At 41.2% G+C, this 16,519-nt stretch overlaps 2 protein-coding genes across 2 annotated transcripts; both read left to right on the top strand.

The window, feature by feature from the left end:
* The first annotated feature begins 1,276 nt into the window (after positions 1 to 1,276).
* On the top strand, positions 1,277 to 4,991 carry LOC103970865 (endoglucanase 4-like). Its single transcript, XM_065173127.1, has 7 exons — positions 1,277 to 1,680; positions 1,787 to 2,194; positions 2,261 to 2,353; positions 2,433 to 2,621; positions 3,140 to 3,227; positions 3,370 to 3,533; positions 4,665 to 4,991. Exons 1-7 carry the CDS (start codon positions 1,450 to 1,452, stop codon positions 4,989 to 4,991), a joined length of 1,500 nt encoding a protein of 499 aa, XP_065029199.1. The 5' UTR covers positions 1,277 to 1,449.
* A 6,889-nt stretch (positions 4,992 to 11,880) lies between these two features.
* LOC135652926 (uncharacterized) lies at positions 11,881 to 13,356 on the top strand. Its single transcript, XM_065174268.1, has 2 exons — positions 11,881 to 12,040; positions 12,670 to 13,356. Exon 2 carries the CDS (start codon positions 12,722 to 12,724, stop codon positions 13,151 to 13,153), a length of 432 nt encoding a protein of 143 aa, XP_065030340.1. The 5' UTR covers positions 11,881 to 12,040; positions 12,670 to 12,721; the 3' UTR covers positions 13,154 to 13,356.
* The last annotated feature ends 3,163 nt before the right edge of the window (positions 13,357 to 16,519 follow it).

Raw genomic sequence — 16,519 nt, 5'->3', positions numbered from 1 at the left:
TTATTATTGAGGCCATGACACCGCGTCCTTCAGTGGCATCCTCCGAAGCATATGTTCGAAGAGCCTCTTCACAGAATCTACATCACAAAAACTGACGTGTTCGGAGATCATTCTGTTCACGGTCTTACGGTCTTTATAGTCATGCCATCAAAATCTATTCTGTGTCGATGATGAGGCAACACGATTTCATCTCATGGAAAAGGTCGACAACGAGCTGGCGACTGAGGCGACGGCATCATGTCGGACCTTGATAACGTGGAGGTGAGATTTCTTACCGTAGCCGGAATTTGAAGGTGCGTGCAAGAATCCAAGACGTATAGGTAAGTGAAAATATTTGGCTTCAGACCTATTTGAAGCATGTCTTCGAACAAGTGAAGGGAGCTCTCTTGGAAGGTCATTATGGTCGTAGCCGGACAATGCTACTGTAGAGAACGATGTGAGGAGAGGCGACGGAGGAGGGAGGAGAGTGTCAAAGATCGGAAGAGATAAAAGGCGATGACTTGGCCATGGATTTGGTCGAGATGACGGATGAAGAAGCATAGAGGAAACGCAAGCTACAAATCCATAAGGCGACGGGGGAAGAAAGAAGAATGCGAGAAGAAGGAAAGGATACAAGGGGGTTTAAGAGGGAGAAGACTGGACCTCATAATAAGGAAGACCGAAAGATAGAAAGGATGAGAGCATATTTGTCCTTTCAAGTTCTCAGAATGCCCCAAGTAAATACCCAAAAACACAAAAAAATAGTGATGCCATGAATAATGATAGAAAGCTATGAGAAAGTATGGGGACAACCCAAAGCACTTTCAAATGAAAATGTTGACTTTGGGAGCCACTTTTAATTGTCAAACAACCTTCCAACCTTGTCAGCTCTCTCATGAGGGTTCATTCCTTTAGCTAAGCAATTGTAGATAGTATTCATCGAAGTGCCTCTAAATGGGCTGAATGTCCAAACTCAAGTGTCATCATTAAACTGCTGAGAAAGATGAATAACTCGCGTTATGTCAACCAGAGAACAATGAAATAACAAATACAGAAAAGAGTCTCAGCAAACCGTTTTTAATTATATTTTTGTCAGGTTTATGGTGGGCAAGTTTTTGAAGTGTGTTCAAAGGCCGCCATATTACGTGCAATTATCGTAATCACCACTTTATTCCAAATTGGACCTACAAATATGCACTTATCCAATATAAACCAAAATAATAATAATAATAATGAAAAGTCAAGAACCAAAATCTAGTATGCTGTTCTTGTTTGGCACACGTGGAGTATTGGCGAATCTAAAACATTCCAAATGTAGTAATCTTACCGTTACAGTAATGCGTCGGTGTGTATATATGATGATCCGATGCGCAAGAATGCGCGATTATCTATCTCCCCTGGTTGTGTTCTTCGCTTCCTAATTAAGTCGGAAGCCTGCATAGTGCAGTAGAAACTCGATCGGTCGGTGAGATGGCGGCGACGAGAGTTAGGTTTTGTCTTGCGTTGTTGATGTTGGTGGCATCAATGGCGGCGTGGATGATGCCATCTGCGGTTGCAGGAAGCAGGCCGCCCCCGAACTACGCAGATGCACTGAGCAAGTGTTTGCTGTTCTATGAAGGTCAGAGATCCGGGAAGCTCCCACCCACGCAAAGAGTCACCTGGAGGAAGGACTCCGGCCTACAAGATGGGCAAGATGCCGGTGTATGGATGCAGCGTTGCATGAACCACCACATTTCTTGTGCTTACGTCCTTTCTCTTCGACTCGTTCTCCTTCACAGTGTAAGGGATGCATTTGCCGTGATGACAGGTTGATCTGGTGGGCGGGTACTATGATGCCGGCGATAATGTGAAGTTTGGCTTCCCCTTGGCGTTCACCGGCACCGTGTTGGCGTGGAGCATCGTCGAGTTCTCGGCGGAGATGGGTCCGGAACTGGTCCACGCTCATGAGGCTTTGCGGTGGCTTACGGACTACCTGCTGAAAGCCACCACCCAACCCAACAGGGTCTTCGTCCAATCAGGCGAACCCTTCAGTGATCACAACTGCTGGCAGAGGCCCGAGGACATGGACACTCCTCGCCCATCCTTCCAAGTGAACGATACCCACCCAGGCTCCGAGGTCGCCGGCGAGACAGCCGCTGCACTGGCGGCTGCATCCATCGCTTTCAGATCATCCGATCCTGCCTATGCCGACACGCTGCTGTCGAGAGCAAAACAGGTGACACAATCAATCTTGGTTTTAGAGATGTTTGACTGCAGATTTATACGAGTGTTCTTGGTGCAGGTCTACGATTTCGCTTACAGATACCAGGGTTCATATTCCGACAGTTTAGGCCAATGGGTGTGCCCGTTCTACTGTGATATCAGTGGCTATGAGGTTTACTATCTCCAAAAGACTTGGTAGTAATTGCGTTAGGGTTTGGAGATCTGACACTGTCAACTCTACTGGTTCTCAGGATGAGCTGGTGTGGGGAGCAGCATGGTTAAACAGAGCTACCAACAGCTCTGATTACACGAAGCATATCATCCATGGCATTCAGCAGATCCAGACGCAGACGAAGCTTCGTGTTAATGGCTACGACTGGCAGTTCTCATGGGACGATAAGGGTGCGGGATGCTACATCCTCCTCCTACTGATGCAGAAGGTTTGGGCATTTAGGAATCCAACCATTTATTAGGAACACACAAAATATCATGGAGGTTGAGAAACAATGGGATCAGCAAAAATTTAGAAAGCTTTTGACGATTGTTTGAATCGATTTGAGATAATTGCAATTACATAAAAACACTCAACTGGTGATTTTGGCGATTTCATAGTATGAGAAGGGGTTTTGTGAACATTGGGTTAAATTAGGGGTTATTTGACAGACAACCACGAGAAAGTTTTTGGTGAATATTGGGTTGCTTTAGGACGTTTAACTTAACATACAAATCCATAATTTATATATATTTTTGAAAAACCATAATGTATTGCCATGAAGGAATTTTACCGAGCAATTGCTGTTATTTTTAGATAATTTAAAAAATAATAAAGTGAGAAACAATTATTTGAAATAGAATTAACTTGTTACAAAAAGATGAAATGGTTAAATTAGTGGTGAAGAGAGACTAATTATTTTATATTTTTTTGGGGACACTACAATAATTAAATCTTTTGTTGCAGACTGATGATGACTACAGTAGATACGCCCAGAACTTTGCATGTTCACTGCTGCCACAGTCTCCCTACATCTCCACCGAATACACTCCAGGTCTGCATGTCTCCCCCAAACCAAATGTTCCTGATTTCATTAATTCATTAGCATAAAGATGCACTTCTCGATAAAATTATATACATAATTGCAAAATCCCTGTTTAGAGCAGATGTAATAACTGACCCATGCAAGTGTGTAGGCGGTCTCATACACAAGGCGTCGATGGCCAACTTGCAGGCCGTCACAGCTCTTTCTTTTCTTCTAGTCGTTTATGGTCGGCATCTCAGTAATGTCAATGGAATTGTTACGTGTGGCAACACCCAATTTCCCCCCTCAGCGCTTATAGATCTCGCCAAAAGTCAGGTATATGCGCATCACTGTTCTTTGTTCTCTACAGGCAATGCATGCTAAATATCAATCCAGATTGTGTTGTTCTTCAATCCGGCTATCAATATCAATCCCAAATTTGATCAACAAATATCATAATAAAATTAGAAAAAACTCATCAAGTGTCATTTAAAAAAGACAACAAATAGTCTATCTACATATTTCACTGAACTCATTTAACTATCCGAAGTATATATCCATTCAAATCTAATTTGAGTATCCATTTTTTTACTAAGATCTTGTTGGAAAGATTCAAGTGTGTTGTATTGCTATATCAATCCCAAATTTGATCAACAAATATCTTAATATGATATAAGTGTGTTGATTAAACATAAGTACTATAAAAATCCATTTGGTATAATCTAAGAACGACAACATGGTATATCTATATATTTCACTCTGCTAATTTTCTACGTCCAATTAACCATTCAGAATATTGTAATCATATAAATCTAACTTGAGTATCTATTTTTTTTTAATGAAAATCTTGATATGGATTACAAGAATCATAGATATATAATGAGTTTTGCCAAAACCTCAACGCCATGTCTTTTGAATTGTTTTGATGTTGAATCTTGGACGTTTTTCTAAAAAGGCTCTTTCCAAAAACTATCCTTTTCTTAGTTTTTTAATTTGGTTACCTTTTTTCCTTAGTATCCTAAATACCCCTTCCACCACCAATTGTCTGTTGCATCGGTCGCTTTTGCCATGAGGCTCCCATCATCTCTATCTTGTAGTCATTCGTCCTATCACGAGGGCCTCATTCCTATTTATAAAGTCTCATCATTTTCATCCCATCGTCGGATCCTGTTATCTTTGTGTTCCTAAGTTTGAAGAGAAAAGAAAATTTTTTTGAGTATAAAGAGAGAAGAGAAGAAAACCACACAATGAAAATGATGAGACCTCAAGATAGGTGAAGGTGACGATGAGAGACATTTAAGATATTAAAAAAAATCAAATAAAAAAACTAAAAACTTTACATCTTTTAGGAAAATCTAAAGAAACACCAAATGATAATACTAAAAACTTGCAAGGCAACCTTTTTCTTAGATCTATAGCTGTTAACTATCGATCTAAATCAGTGGGCTAATATATTTGTCATTGCAGGTGGACTACATCCTTGGAGATAACCCACTGAATATGTCGTACATGGTGGGCTACGGCAACAAGTTTCCTCAGAGAATCCACCACAGAGCTGCCTCTGTTCCCTCTGTTGACCAACACCCACAGCACCTCTATTGCAAGGACGGGACACCGTATTACGAAACCGACGCCCCCAACCCCAACTTGCTTGTCGGAGCCCTCTCCGGTGGACCAAATGATGGATCCGATGACTATTTGGACTACCGACCATGGGCGAACCAATCCGAACCTGCCACGTACATGAACGCGCCCTTCGTGGGTCTATTGGCTTACTTTAGCAGATATGGATGATTCCTTTGTACATAAACTTCCTTTGTGGAAAGCCAGTATCATACATTCCAAGTTAAAGAGAATATTATAAGATGCATGCAATGATCGAATGCATGACATAATAATGATGCTTTTGCCCCTTTATACATTTGTTTATTGATAAAACATCACATCTCGATTGATTGATATAAATCTAATCTACGCATGCCTAAATATGATTTGAGTCAAGATTTGATAGAGGTTAAGGTGTAGATTAACCCTTATGAACATTTATCATTTGGGTGGTACACATATTAACCAATCCCAACTAAAGATATGATAGAATGGTATCAAAGCAAGTAAACATTGAATTATCATGTCAGGATAGTGTGGCAAAACTAGCACTACTATATAGTACGGGCAACAATAATATGTGGTCATTCTAGAGAAATAAGTACTCAGCACAAAAACTAGCAAAGACGCTCAAGTGGTGTATGGCATTTGCAATGATGTTTCCACAATGCAAAAGTTCTCTCATGCAGAAGAGGCAAAAGTTGGCAACATAGAGGCACTAAAAAAAGAGTGGTCGAGTTGGAGCTGTGGCTCGACCTTGTCAACTGAAAGTTGTTGAATCTCTACAAAAGTGGGGAGCTTCTTGAGATGGTAGAGTCCATGCAAACAGGATTGGAACCCTAATTAGATTGCTAGACATTAGAGTCGAAAGGTTGACAAATGACATAAGAGAGTCTATGCAATACATACAAGGCCAAATAAGGAACTTCACAGCTCAAGTGTTAGGTACTCATGCGAGTGGAGTGTCACGTAACCATCTCTCATTGAGATTAAGGGCTCCTAAAATGCAATGCTACAAGGGTGCTTAGGATAACAAGGAAACTTTCTCTTCGAATTGGAATAATACTTAAGAGAGACCCAACCTAAATCAAAAGCTTGCAAGGTGTTGTTAGCAATGATGTATCTCAACTGTCATGCAAAACTATGGTGGCGTACATGGTGGGAAGAAATGTTGGGAAGCCATGAAGAGGGAATTGTAAACTCAATTCATGCTAGAGAACGCAACGTCCATTGCATGGTGAAACTTGCGACAACTTCGCTAAATCTTGACTCTTCGAGATCATGTGAAATAATTTTATATATTGATACTAGACATCCAAGGTATGTCCAAGAAAGACAATTTTTTTCTTCCTCAATGGTCTAAAACTGTGGGCTTAGCAGGAGTTGTATTGTCGAAATGTTCGTGAGCTAGCACATGCAATCACTAAGGCGAAATGACTCATAGATTCATCCGCAAAGATGATAGAGAAATAACACTCATAGGAGAAGGGATCTTTGAAAGCTTATAAATAGGAAGAATTTGAAGAAGAAAGGTGCTCCAACTGCACATGGATCCAGAGGGAACGTCCTAAAGTCTACCAAATATTTTTTGTGTGGTGGAAAGCTTCTAAGAAGGTTCACTATAAGGATCTCACATTACGGTGATGTAATTGTCGAATATGTTGCGAGGTCACTATAAGGATCTCACATCAGGGAGAACACTTTGTTCGTGAAAAGGGAGAAGTGCTACTTTGTTCAAATAGAGATTTTATTCTTGGGGCATCGAATTGATGATGACTCCATTCGGATGGACAAATCGAAGGCGCAAGCGGTTGCAGAATGGCGAACTCCAAAGAAGGTGTCAGAGTTGAGATCCTTCCTTAGTTTTGTCAACTACTATCGACGCTTCATAACGGGGTATTTGAAGCGTGCAACTCCACTGACGGAGTTGTTGGAGAAGGAACAACCTTGGAGGTGGTCGGATAAATGCAAAGTTGCATTCCAAGATCCGAAGGCCGCTATGTTGGAAGAACCGGTACTCAAATTGCCGAACTATGGAGAGCCCTTCGAAGTCCATACAGATGCTTCAGACTTCGCTATTGGGGGAGTACTCATGCAGGAGGGTCATCCGGTGGCTTACGAGAGCCGCAAACTCAACGAGACCGAGCGACGGTATCCGGTGCATGAGAAGGAGATGACAACGGTGGTCCATTGTCTACGAGTTTAGCGACACTACCTTCTTGGATCGCAATTTGTGCTGAGGACAGACAACATTGCTTTGAGCTATTTCCAAACTCAGAAGAAACTCTCCCCAAAGCAAGCACGATGGCAGGACTTCCTAGTTGAATTTGATATGGCAATGGAGCACAAGCTCGGAAAGGCAAACATCGTGACCGATGCATTGAGTCGGAAAGTGGAGCGTGTGAATGTCATACAATTAGAGGGTAAAGGCCAAGCAAGTCATTTGCACTCCAACTTCCTTTCCAGGATTAGGGATGGACTGTACAGTGATCCCCAGGTATTAACCCTGATGCAGCTCATTCAAGAAGACAAGGCACGACGATTTTAGGCCCAGGAGGGACTCGTTTACACAAAAGGGAATATGGTTTATGTCCCTCGAGTGGACAATTTAAGTCGTGAGCTCTTAAGAGCGTGTCACGATTCCCTTTGGACTGGACATCCGGGCATTCACAGAACCTTGGCTCTCGTGGAGAGGGCCTTCTACTGGCCGAAGATGGGGACTGATGTGGAGGAATATGTTTGAATGTGCCTCACTTTCCAACAAGACGAGGTGGAACAACAGAAGCCGATAGGACTTTTGGAGCCGTTGCCCATACCAGAAATGCCGTGAGAGAGCATTATCTTGTATTTCATATCAAGCTTGCCAACAATAGGGAGACTCGGATCGATACTCGTGGTGGTCGATCGGTTTTCAAAATATGCAACTTTCATTGTTGCTCCCCTACCTGTTCAGCAGATGAAGCGACCAAGCTGATAATGAAGGATGTGGTGAAGTATTGGGGAGTCCCACACAATATCATCAGTGGTCAAGCTCCAACCAGCATCACTCCAATTCTTTAGGAACAAAGTACACAAAGGATTGGTGCGCAAGTATAAAGGGCTCTTCCCAATTATAAGTAGGGTGGGCAACGTCTCCTACAAGTTATAGCTGCCGACGTGGTTCAAAATTCACAATGTTCTTCACGCCAGCAACTTGAAAGCCTACCACTCGGATCCGCAAGATGCTTCCCGAAGTGTTCCAACTCGACTACCCCCCACTAGAGCCTCTTACGAAAAGCGAGTTGAAACAATCCTAGCGGATCGCAAGGTAAAGTTACCCACTGTAGCTGAGCAGACCGAGTACTTGGTGAAGTGGCAAAAGCTTCCTCGAACTGAAGCTAGTTGGGAGCCTGAAGACGCCTTACGACTTGAAGAGGCAATCATCAACAACTACCAGCAAGCGTCGACGAGGGCGTCTACAATTTAAGTGGGAGAGAATGTCATTAATGATCGTCGCTCATCCGCAACAACTCCGTTCAACAAACCATTCGTCGCTTTTGCTTACATGTACAGCTGCTTGGCAACATGTTTTGGCTTGGTTTTATGTTTGTTTGCTTGTAAAAATGTAAGTTCGAACAAGTTGCAGCACTACAATGCGATCGCTCATCGAACCGAGCAAAACAACCCAAAATGGCTCCGTTTTCGCGTGCCACGGGCTGTTTTCTACAGCCCGCAGCAGCACGCGAAACGTCAGTCATCTCAGCCCTATGGAACCACCTGGGTGGCACCATGAGGGATGGGGCTTCGGTATAGTGTCGAGCATTGAACAATCTTTCACAAGTTCGCACGTTACCTTGACGAGAATTTGTTGTCACACTCGACACCCGGTGAGCAGCTGTTTGTGGACTTGCAACTGTTCGTTCAACCTTCTAAAGTCCTTGTTTTCCTCTTCTCTCTCTTTTCTCTTGTGTATGCAAGGTGCTCGCTGAATTGCTTGTAAAGCTTCCCCTTTTCGTGAGACTTCGGGACTTATCCGTCGCTCGTTCTTCGAACTAATCAACTTTCTCTTTTACAGGTCCTTCGGGACCTACGAGAGGTTGTAAGTGGGTTGATCTTTGCAGACGCATATCCCAAGTGCGTAGCGCGACTTAGGCAACGTAAGCTAAGTTCGCGTCTTGACCACAAGGGTACATCACGACTTAGGCAATTCCAGCTAAGTCCGTGACAAATTGGCCAATCCAAGTAATTAAGTTAACAAATACAATGTCATTATGTTTTCTTAAAAATGGAAAGATCACTTGTTACAAATTACAGAACACAGCTGACATATCAGATTGCAAACAAGTACAGTGACCGTTCCATATATCTAAGTTTAGGTAATCTACAGCTTCTTGAAACGATAAAAACATGTATTATAAAAAATATCCTTAAGCAGACAGCCTTTGGTTGACTGTACAACCAGTATAATTAAACAAAATCCTCTGATCTTTACAGGTATCTTATGGGCATACACAACTAAGAAGTTCTACATATAATTCAATCAAGTAACACGAGTTACACAGAATAGATGACAGTAAGCTTAAAAAGTATTATGCTTCTTCCTAAATAGCCTCCTAAATTTATGGTAAAAAAATCAAGAAAAGTCCAAAATAAAACCTTTCAGTTAAAGATACATGTAAATTTTAATTAATAAATAAGCATTTTCATTTTTTTCAGTCAGAAATTTGGAAAAAGAAACAAAAGGCTTCTATATGTACCAATAAAAAAAGGGAAACATGCAAAATGTACTTAGTTAAAGAAATAAATTTGAACTAAAAGCTGTAGATTCTGTTTAGGAAAACTTCACTCACCGCTCAAGTCAAGTAAATTAAACATAGCTGGGCAATTCCCAATGCTCCTTCTCATTGTTATAGCAGACCAAACTTTTTGGTGATCCACATGAGATGGTCGGATGATGCATATCTTTGTCATGGCATTGAGATATTTCACTACAAAATTTGGCAGATGCGTTAGGATTCAAGTGACAGCTTTAGAGAACGGGAAGAAAGCAACTAACAATCAACATTGAAAAAGAATCTTCATTTCTATAATATGTGATATGATTCTATCTACTGAGTAGATAGCAGATCCAATAGTTACCTTGAAATGATCCAAGTGATAGGGCGAGACCACACTCCCCAAAATTCAACCGAATGCTATCCTTAATTGCTCTGGAGACATTGTTTGAGCTAAGAATCTTTTTTGGGTCACCACCAACCAATTCTCTTTCTCCATCAATAAAAATTTCCATCACCATATATCTATTTTTAAATTGCACCATGCTGCTTTACTTCGTCTACAACCTCCAGGTTCAGATACAGTCAAAGCATTGTCTCATTTAAGACGGAAAGTAGTGCAATTAATCAATTATCTAAATAAGTACGAAACATTCTGGAGACAATATGTTCAGAAGCACTGAAACCAATCCAATTGCACGAAACGAAAAAAAAATGGCCTTCTAGTACATTTATCAAAATCCATATGCATCAAATTCATTGCTTTCTGCCAACATGGCAATAAACAGAGAAATAGAGAATTAAGATCAAAGTTTCTTTAACATCAATTTCTGAGGCTAATATTAGTGACTATAGAACACAATTGATGTCAATCAAGGAACATCAACAACAAAAAACTAACAACCATTTGACAATCGTGAAAAATCAAAAGCAGAAAACATACATTAACAAAAAAAAAAGAATTAAAAGATGATTTTATGAGGGTGCCGTGGAAATAGGAATAGAGAAACAGAAACGAAGCTCGATCATGGAGAGAGAGAGAGAGAGAGAGAGAGAGAGAGAGAGAGAGTAATACCACCCCTTCGCAGTTCTTTGACGGCTACGGTGTGCAACGAGGAAGAGGGAAGGCGGAGGCAGCAGCGGGCGACCGAGGGAAGAGAGTGGGAGTAGTGCAAGCAAAACCCCTAATGCATATCCCAACGAAGAAAAGGGAGGGCGGAGGCAGCAGCGTGTGACCGAGGAAAGAGTTAGGGCATAGCAAGATCCCAAGCGAGTCCCTCAGCGTGTAATAGGATAAACGAAGAGAGAAGATCACGAGAAAGGAGGGAAGACGAGAGGAGAAGAAAGGGGAGGAGGGCGACGAAACAGGAGAGGCAGGAGATGGAGGAGACTAGAGAGTTAGAGTCGCGTTGGAGACTCGGCGAGTTCAGGGCCTCTCCAGCACGGCACAGAGAGACGGCAATCACGCCGTCCATATGTAATAAAGCGGATCTCAAAGACGGCAATCGACAACACGGATGGATCGCAAATAGAGGGTAATCATCAAATACCCAGACTTGGAACGGATGACGTAGACGCGGCTCTGCCTCTTGCGAGCACGTGACTTTCGAGTGATCGCAAGTAAAGCGTATGCAGTTAACGTGTCGGAGAGGTAATACACATCTCCAACCTTCGGATTTCGATCCAACGGTAGCTCTTACTTCACGGAAGCATCGCGCTCGCCCACCATATAACGACAAAGCAAATTGCGAGGGGGACGCGGTCCCCCACCGCACTTAACACGCCACGTTGCTCTAATCATGACTCACGTGCCCCTTAGCCTTTCTCGGTCAAACACCATTCGCTTCACGACACGTGGTCCGCGCAACCACTCTCCACCCCCCCTGAAGCCAGAGGAGCGGCTCGGCTACAACGAACCACAGGAAAACCCGGCTCCGCTGCGCTATCTCGAACACGAAACACAGGTTTTACAGCTCGCATAAGTAGTCAAAGAAATCAAATTAAATTAATAAAAACATATTAATTTACTAAATTTTTTGTTCTTGTTGATAATTAGTCCTGCAATTATGGTTGAAGCAAGTTAAACTATGGAACCAAATCATTATAGTCGAAAATATTAATATAATTCATGCACTAAAAAAAGAAAATAAATTTGTTGATGAGAATATTTATTAATTTAATTAAATTCCTTTAGCATGGGACTGTCACTACTCTTTTGTTACGTGGGAAGCCGTTGGCTCACCCGCACGGCGTCGTTCGCCGAGCCGCCGTTTCAGAGCATATAGCTGGCTTTGATTTGGGGGTCTCTATAAATTGATCCCCTGCGTTCTCCCATTCCGCGAAGCGCTGGGGAATCGGACGCGGTGAGGAGGGTTGACGAAGGCGGCGAGGCAATCCGCGAAGATATTCCTCTGTTCCTTGTGTTCCACAGCTGGGGTTTCTCTTCTTTTCGTGATCGCTTCCCGGATTTCGGTTTCCGTTACTGTGAGTCCTTTCGATCTTTACGTTCTTGGCTATTAGCTCAAAAATTAGGGCTAGGATTTTGTTGGTAGTTTAGGACGCCGAGATGCTAATCTTGAGCGCTTTGCTGCTCCAGATCTAAGATGTTTGCAGATGAATTGGTCGTAAAACATGATTAATTTTTATTTATTTTGTATTTTTTGTCTTTTGTTCAGATTCGAGATGTTTCGATTTATTTTACCTTTTGTATGCCAAAAAAAGTACTTTTGTCTATTTTGTTTTCTGCAAAGACCAAATTTTATCATCTCGAGCGAGTGGATGCTGCGCTTAATTTGCTTTGGACGTACGTCGAGTGTATTCTATCAAGAAAAATCGTAATTTTTCAGAGGAAAATTACTACATATCTTGAACATAGATTTACTTTTACGATGTTTAGATTTAGATTTTTGTTTATTAGGTTTGACGTAAAAACATGATGTGTTGTTTAGAAATGTCTAGGCATTGATTAGATTACTATTTTTGTTATTTTCTGTTATACATTCGTTCATCAATGGTTAAAGTAAAGGGTAAATCTGTTGACCTTCAGTGGAGATGCACACGAATTTGTGAAAATTGACATCGTTGGTAAAATCATTGTCATTTCTGGGTTGCAGTGACCTTGATCCAAGGAAGCAGACGTGAACTGAAGCATCAATTAGCTGAGCAATGGAGGTATATGGCAAATCCATGATTGCCGAGACGAGCAATGTGATTTATTTGTCCAGTATTCTTAACAAGGAAGGGTTGATTCCTAGTCACAAATGTGACAAGAGGTGCCAAAACGAACAAGTGTTTGGAAATATGTACCGCTGCAAACTAACAGGACTGACGCACATCTGCGATAAAAATTGTGACCAGAGAATTTTGTATGATAACCATAGTTCTCTTTGCAGAGTGAGTGGACAGGTTTTTCCTCTTTCGCTAGCAGAAGAGCAGGCGGTGAGAGGTTTGCGGAGGAAGCTTGAAGTGACCAACACTGATGGCTGTGCTTTTAAGCGCAGGCGAGATGCCCAGCTGCATCCTTCTCCTTTTGAGAGGGCTTTTTCTGCAGTCTCTCCAATATGCAATCCAATTGGAGATGGCATGGATATGAGTTAGAGCTTATTAGTTCCGACCATTTCGTTTCTCCCTTTGTTTCTTCTCTTGCCAACTTTCATTTGGATAGAGTCCAGAACTTCTGTTCTATTATGGGACCTGGAGAAATTCTGTTTATGTTATGGGTATGTAGGGAGTCTGTAGTAACTTCTAATTGGTACTGTTCTGCTGTAACTGTTTAATTTGAACTTTGTCTTGGAAACCAACTATGGAGGTCTACTTCAGAGAGGGATATCATATTTGCTAATTCCAGACTTCTTCATAGATGCATCACAGACCAAGTCCTTTTAGATTCACTGCACTCTTAATTTTTTTTAACTAATCCTCTCCTATTAATTGGTTTAGAATGTCATTTGTGGTTTATTTAAATGCTTTCTCACTTGCTAATTAAGGTATTATTATATGATGAGCTTAACATTTCTATATTGTTTTATGAAATCTGATCAAAGTTTAATTCTGTTTTGTTTGTAGGTCAGTATGACAACTTAAAGAGGGCCATGTTAATTTCTTGTAATAATTAATAGTACATTTATCTTTGATTTGTTGGTACTTGTACTTTGCTTATTCATTAGCTTAATTCTTTGTTAACTTGACTGCAGGTTTTGTGCTATTATTGCTTTATCTGTTAATAAATTGACTTATCTTCTAACCATTTGCAGGTGGCTGTTTAGTTCTATACTTATGAATTGTTATTTTGATTTTTATGTATGCATGTCTGAACATCTATGTTGTTTTGCAGGTCATTCAGGCACTGAGAGATCAGTATATGAAAATTGTTTTTCGCTGAATTGATTTTGATTTTAGTGCACAAAGATTATTGAACCCTAATCTTATATCTCCAATTTGCAGGTGAAAAATGATGGCTGCAATCCAACAGTTTTAATCATAAGATGTGAGAAGTTGATGATTACTTCTCGAAGGCTGGCAGTGAGGTGCACTGGCTCCTGATATCCTGTCAGTAGTGAGGGGATGTCCTTCGAAGATACTGCTGATCTAGCTGGTTAACCTTGCTGCTACTATATTTGATATCCTGTCAGTAGTGAGGAGATGCCGTTTAAAGGTATCTTGCTATTTCAACATCAACCTGGCTCTCCAATTCATCTGGATACCCAAATGTCTTAAATCATGGGGCATTGATATTGAAACTTTCTTGGAAGAATTGAAAAGCATAAAGCTTATTTCTACAAGCTAAGTCGGTCTTTTTCATGATCTCAAGGCGCAGTCTGCCATATGATAGAGTATAGATCGTATATTCCTTTTGTATACGTCAGTGATATTCCTCATTTTTGTAGGCAAACATATCCAACGTTTTTTTCATGATATTATTTTATAATTGATTGGAGCAGTTTGTTTCTGCTTTTCTGTTTTTGTGGTATGTTTCTTCAATGAATTTTCTCTTTTGTTTAGTAACCGCATTAAGTTGGTATTTGTTGTTCCTAGCATCTAATGACTCTTTTAAGTTGTTCGGACATGCAAAATACTTGAGTTTGTGAATGCGTTAAGCCCTCAGCGTGTGAACAAGGTATTTAGGTGCTTCTACTCTCTAGACAATAAGAATAATTTTTGGTTCATTGCTTGCTATCATTTATATTACAAGAATTTATCAGACTATTGTTGAGAGTATTAAATATTTCAAGAAAGAATGGTCACTCACAGATCTAGCACAGAGTGTGTACATATCATCAAGAAAATCAAATATATGTATCTTCAAATGGTACACTTCACATGACTAGAGCTTGCTAAGCACCACCAAATCTTTTCTCCTAGTCTCAATTTTACTGGTTTGTTCATGTCCTCATGTTTTTGTTTCCTAAAATCTGTTTGGGAGAGCATTCACGTTTTGTTGTTACTTATGATGATGTTTGATTCAAGGACTTGCTCTACAATTTCTAGAATTCTGTCCATGTGATTACTGTCAACTTCATAGTCACAAATATCAGCTGCATTTCTGACCTGCTCATCTGCATGATCAAGTTGTGGCCTGAATTTGTTTTATGTTGCGGATGATCTTACATTGTTTTATTCCCAATTAATGTTTCTCACATGAGCCTAAATCTCTAGTGAGTTGGTGTATGTCGAACATGTATCTTGAGTTCATGCCTGTCAGAAAGCCAGTCATTGATTTTTCTGTTTCCCCTAAAGTTGGGGTATTTCTTGGGATACTGATGCATGATGATCCAAAGGATTCCAAACAGCTTGAAGAGATCTCCCAGACACTCCTCTTGGTGCAGTAATCAGGTAATCGTCAGCTTTCAACCAAACATGGAAATAGGAAACCAGTGTCCAGTGAAGTGAGAAATATGGATTGCATTCACCTTAACATTATTATTATTAGATCTTTCTCAGTGTATTTCTAAGATATTTGCTAGATTATCTGATAAAGATCTTAGTCCTAATAGTGTGATCATGCCCAAATCCCAGCTCTACAAGAGCTTAAACGGCTCAATTGCATCAAGGAAATCAAGAAAAGAAAGCATAACTTCATATTAAGAGCACATCAAATCCAAACAAAGAACTTTTCAGTGCTGAACTCGTGCCATTACACAGCAATATCTCGCCCGTTTGCAAGGAGAACAAAGAACTTGGACGGCATCGATTCCAGGTCGGCGTCTACTAAGCTGTCGTTGGCGGAGGCGGAGGCGGAGGCAGCGTCAGCGGAGGTGGCAGTGGGAGTATGCGAGGTCGAAATGGTGAGACGTGGTAGTGACCCATAGGTGGTGGAGGTGCTAATGGCTGACGCTTTGTACTCGCAGCTACCGGCAGATCTGGCGGTGCGAGCAGCTGACGGTGGTAGTCCTTCACCGGAAGAAAAGTGCCTGCTCGAGCACAATAAACAGGGCTTGCACACGCTCCCAAGATGCAGATTACACAGAGGAGCAGCAAACCAACAGATTCCGCCATCCGAGCCTCAACCCTTGGCATGCTCATGTTGTTGTGGCCTCTGCGAGATCTGTGGACACTGGTTATAATCAAGCAAAGGTCTCTTGGAGTTCAGGAGGAGGAGACGCCCAAGTAGTCAAAAACCGTCGGCTGGTTTTGGTCTCATATCTGCCACGCAATTCTTGTATGGCTGAGATCCAATTATTATAGAAACGCTTCATACTTCCACGAATCGCATGTAAAGCTGTTGTGGTGTTTTGTTCGTTTCCTTTGGTCTTCTCATGTTTTACTCTGCCTTCATTTGCAGGGTAGAGTCTTTCCTTCTTTTTTTTTTAGCATTCGGGATGGTAAAGCCCACAAAGTAGTAATCTTTGTTGGCTTTGAACAAAGGGAATAAAATGTACGCATTAATATTAATCAAAATATATATATAATTTTTTTAAAAAAAATTCTAATCATAGCCCAACAAATCTCTTCATCCTATCAATC

This window comes from Musa acuminata, chromosome BXJ3-11, assembly GCF_036884655.1.
Source record: "Musa acuminata AAA Group cultivar baxijiao chromosome BXJ3-11, Cavendish_Baxijiao_AAA, whole genome shotgun sequence".
In the NCBI taxonomy this organism is placed as follows: domain Eukaryota; kingdom Viridiplantae; phylum Streptophyta; class Magnoliopsida; order Zingiberales; family Musaceae; genus Musa; species Musa acuminata.
The sequence above is the reverse complement of the archived record's forward strand: the minus strand, read 5'-3'. Positions and strand labels throughout refer to the sequence as shown.

Coding starts and splice junctions, on each gene's coding strand:
- LOC135652926 (XM_065174268.1), top strand. CDS start 12,722: ATGGAGGTATATGGCAAATCCATGATTGCCGAGACGAGCAATGTGATT.
- LOC103970865 (XM_065173127.1), top strand. CDS start 1,450: ATGGCGGCGACGAGAGTTAGGTTTTGTCTTGCGTTGTTGATGTTGGTG. Junction 2,195..2,260: donor TGCTGTCGAGAGCAAAACAG/GTGACACAATCA, acceptor TTCTTGGTGCAG/GTCTACGATTTCGCTTACAG. Junction 3,228..3,369: donor CTCCACCGAATACACTCCAG/GTCTGCATGTCT, acceptor GCAAGTGTGTAG/GCGGTCTCATACACAAGGCG.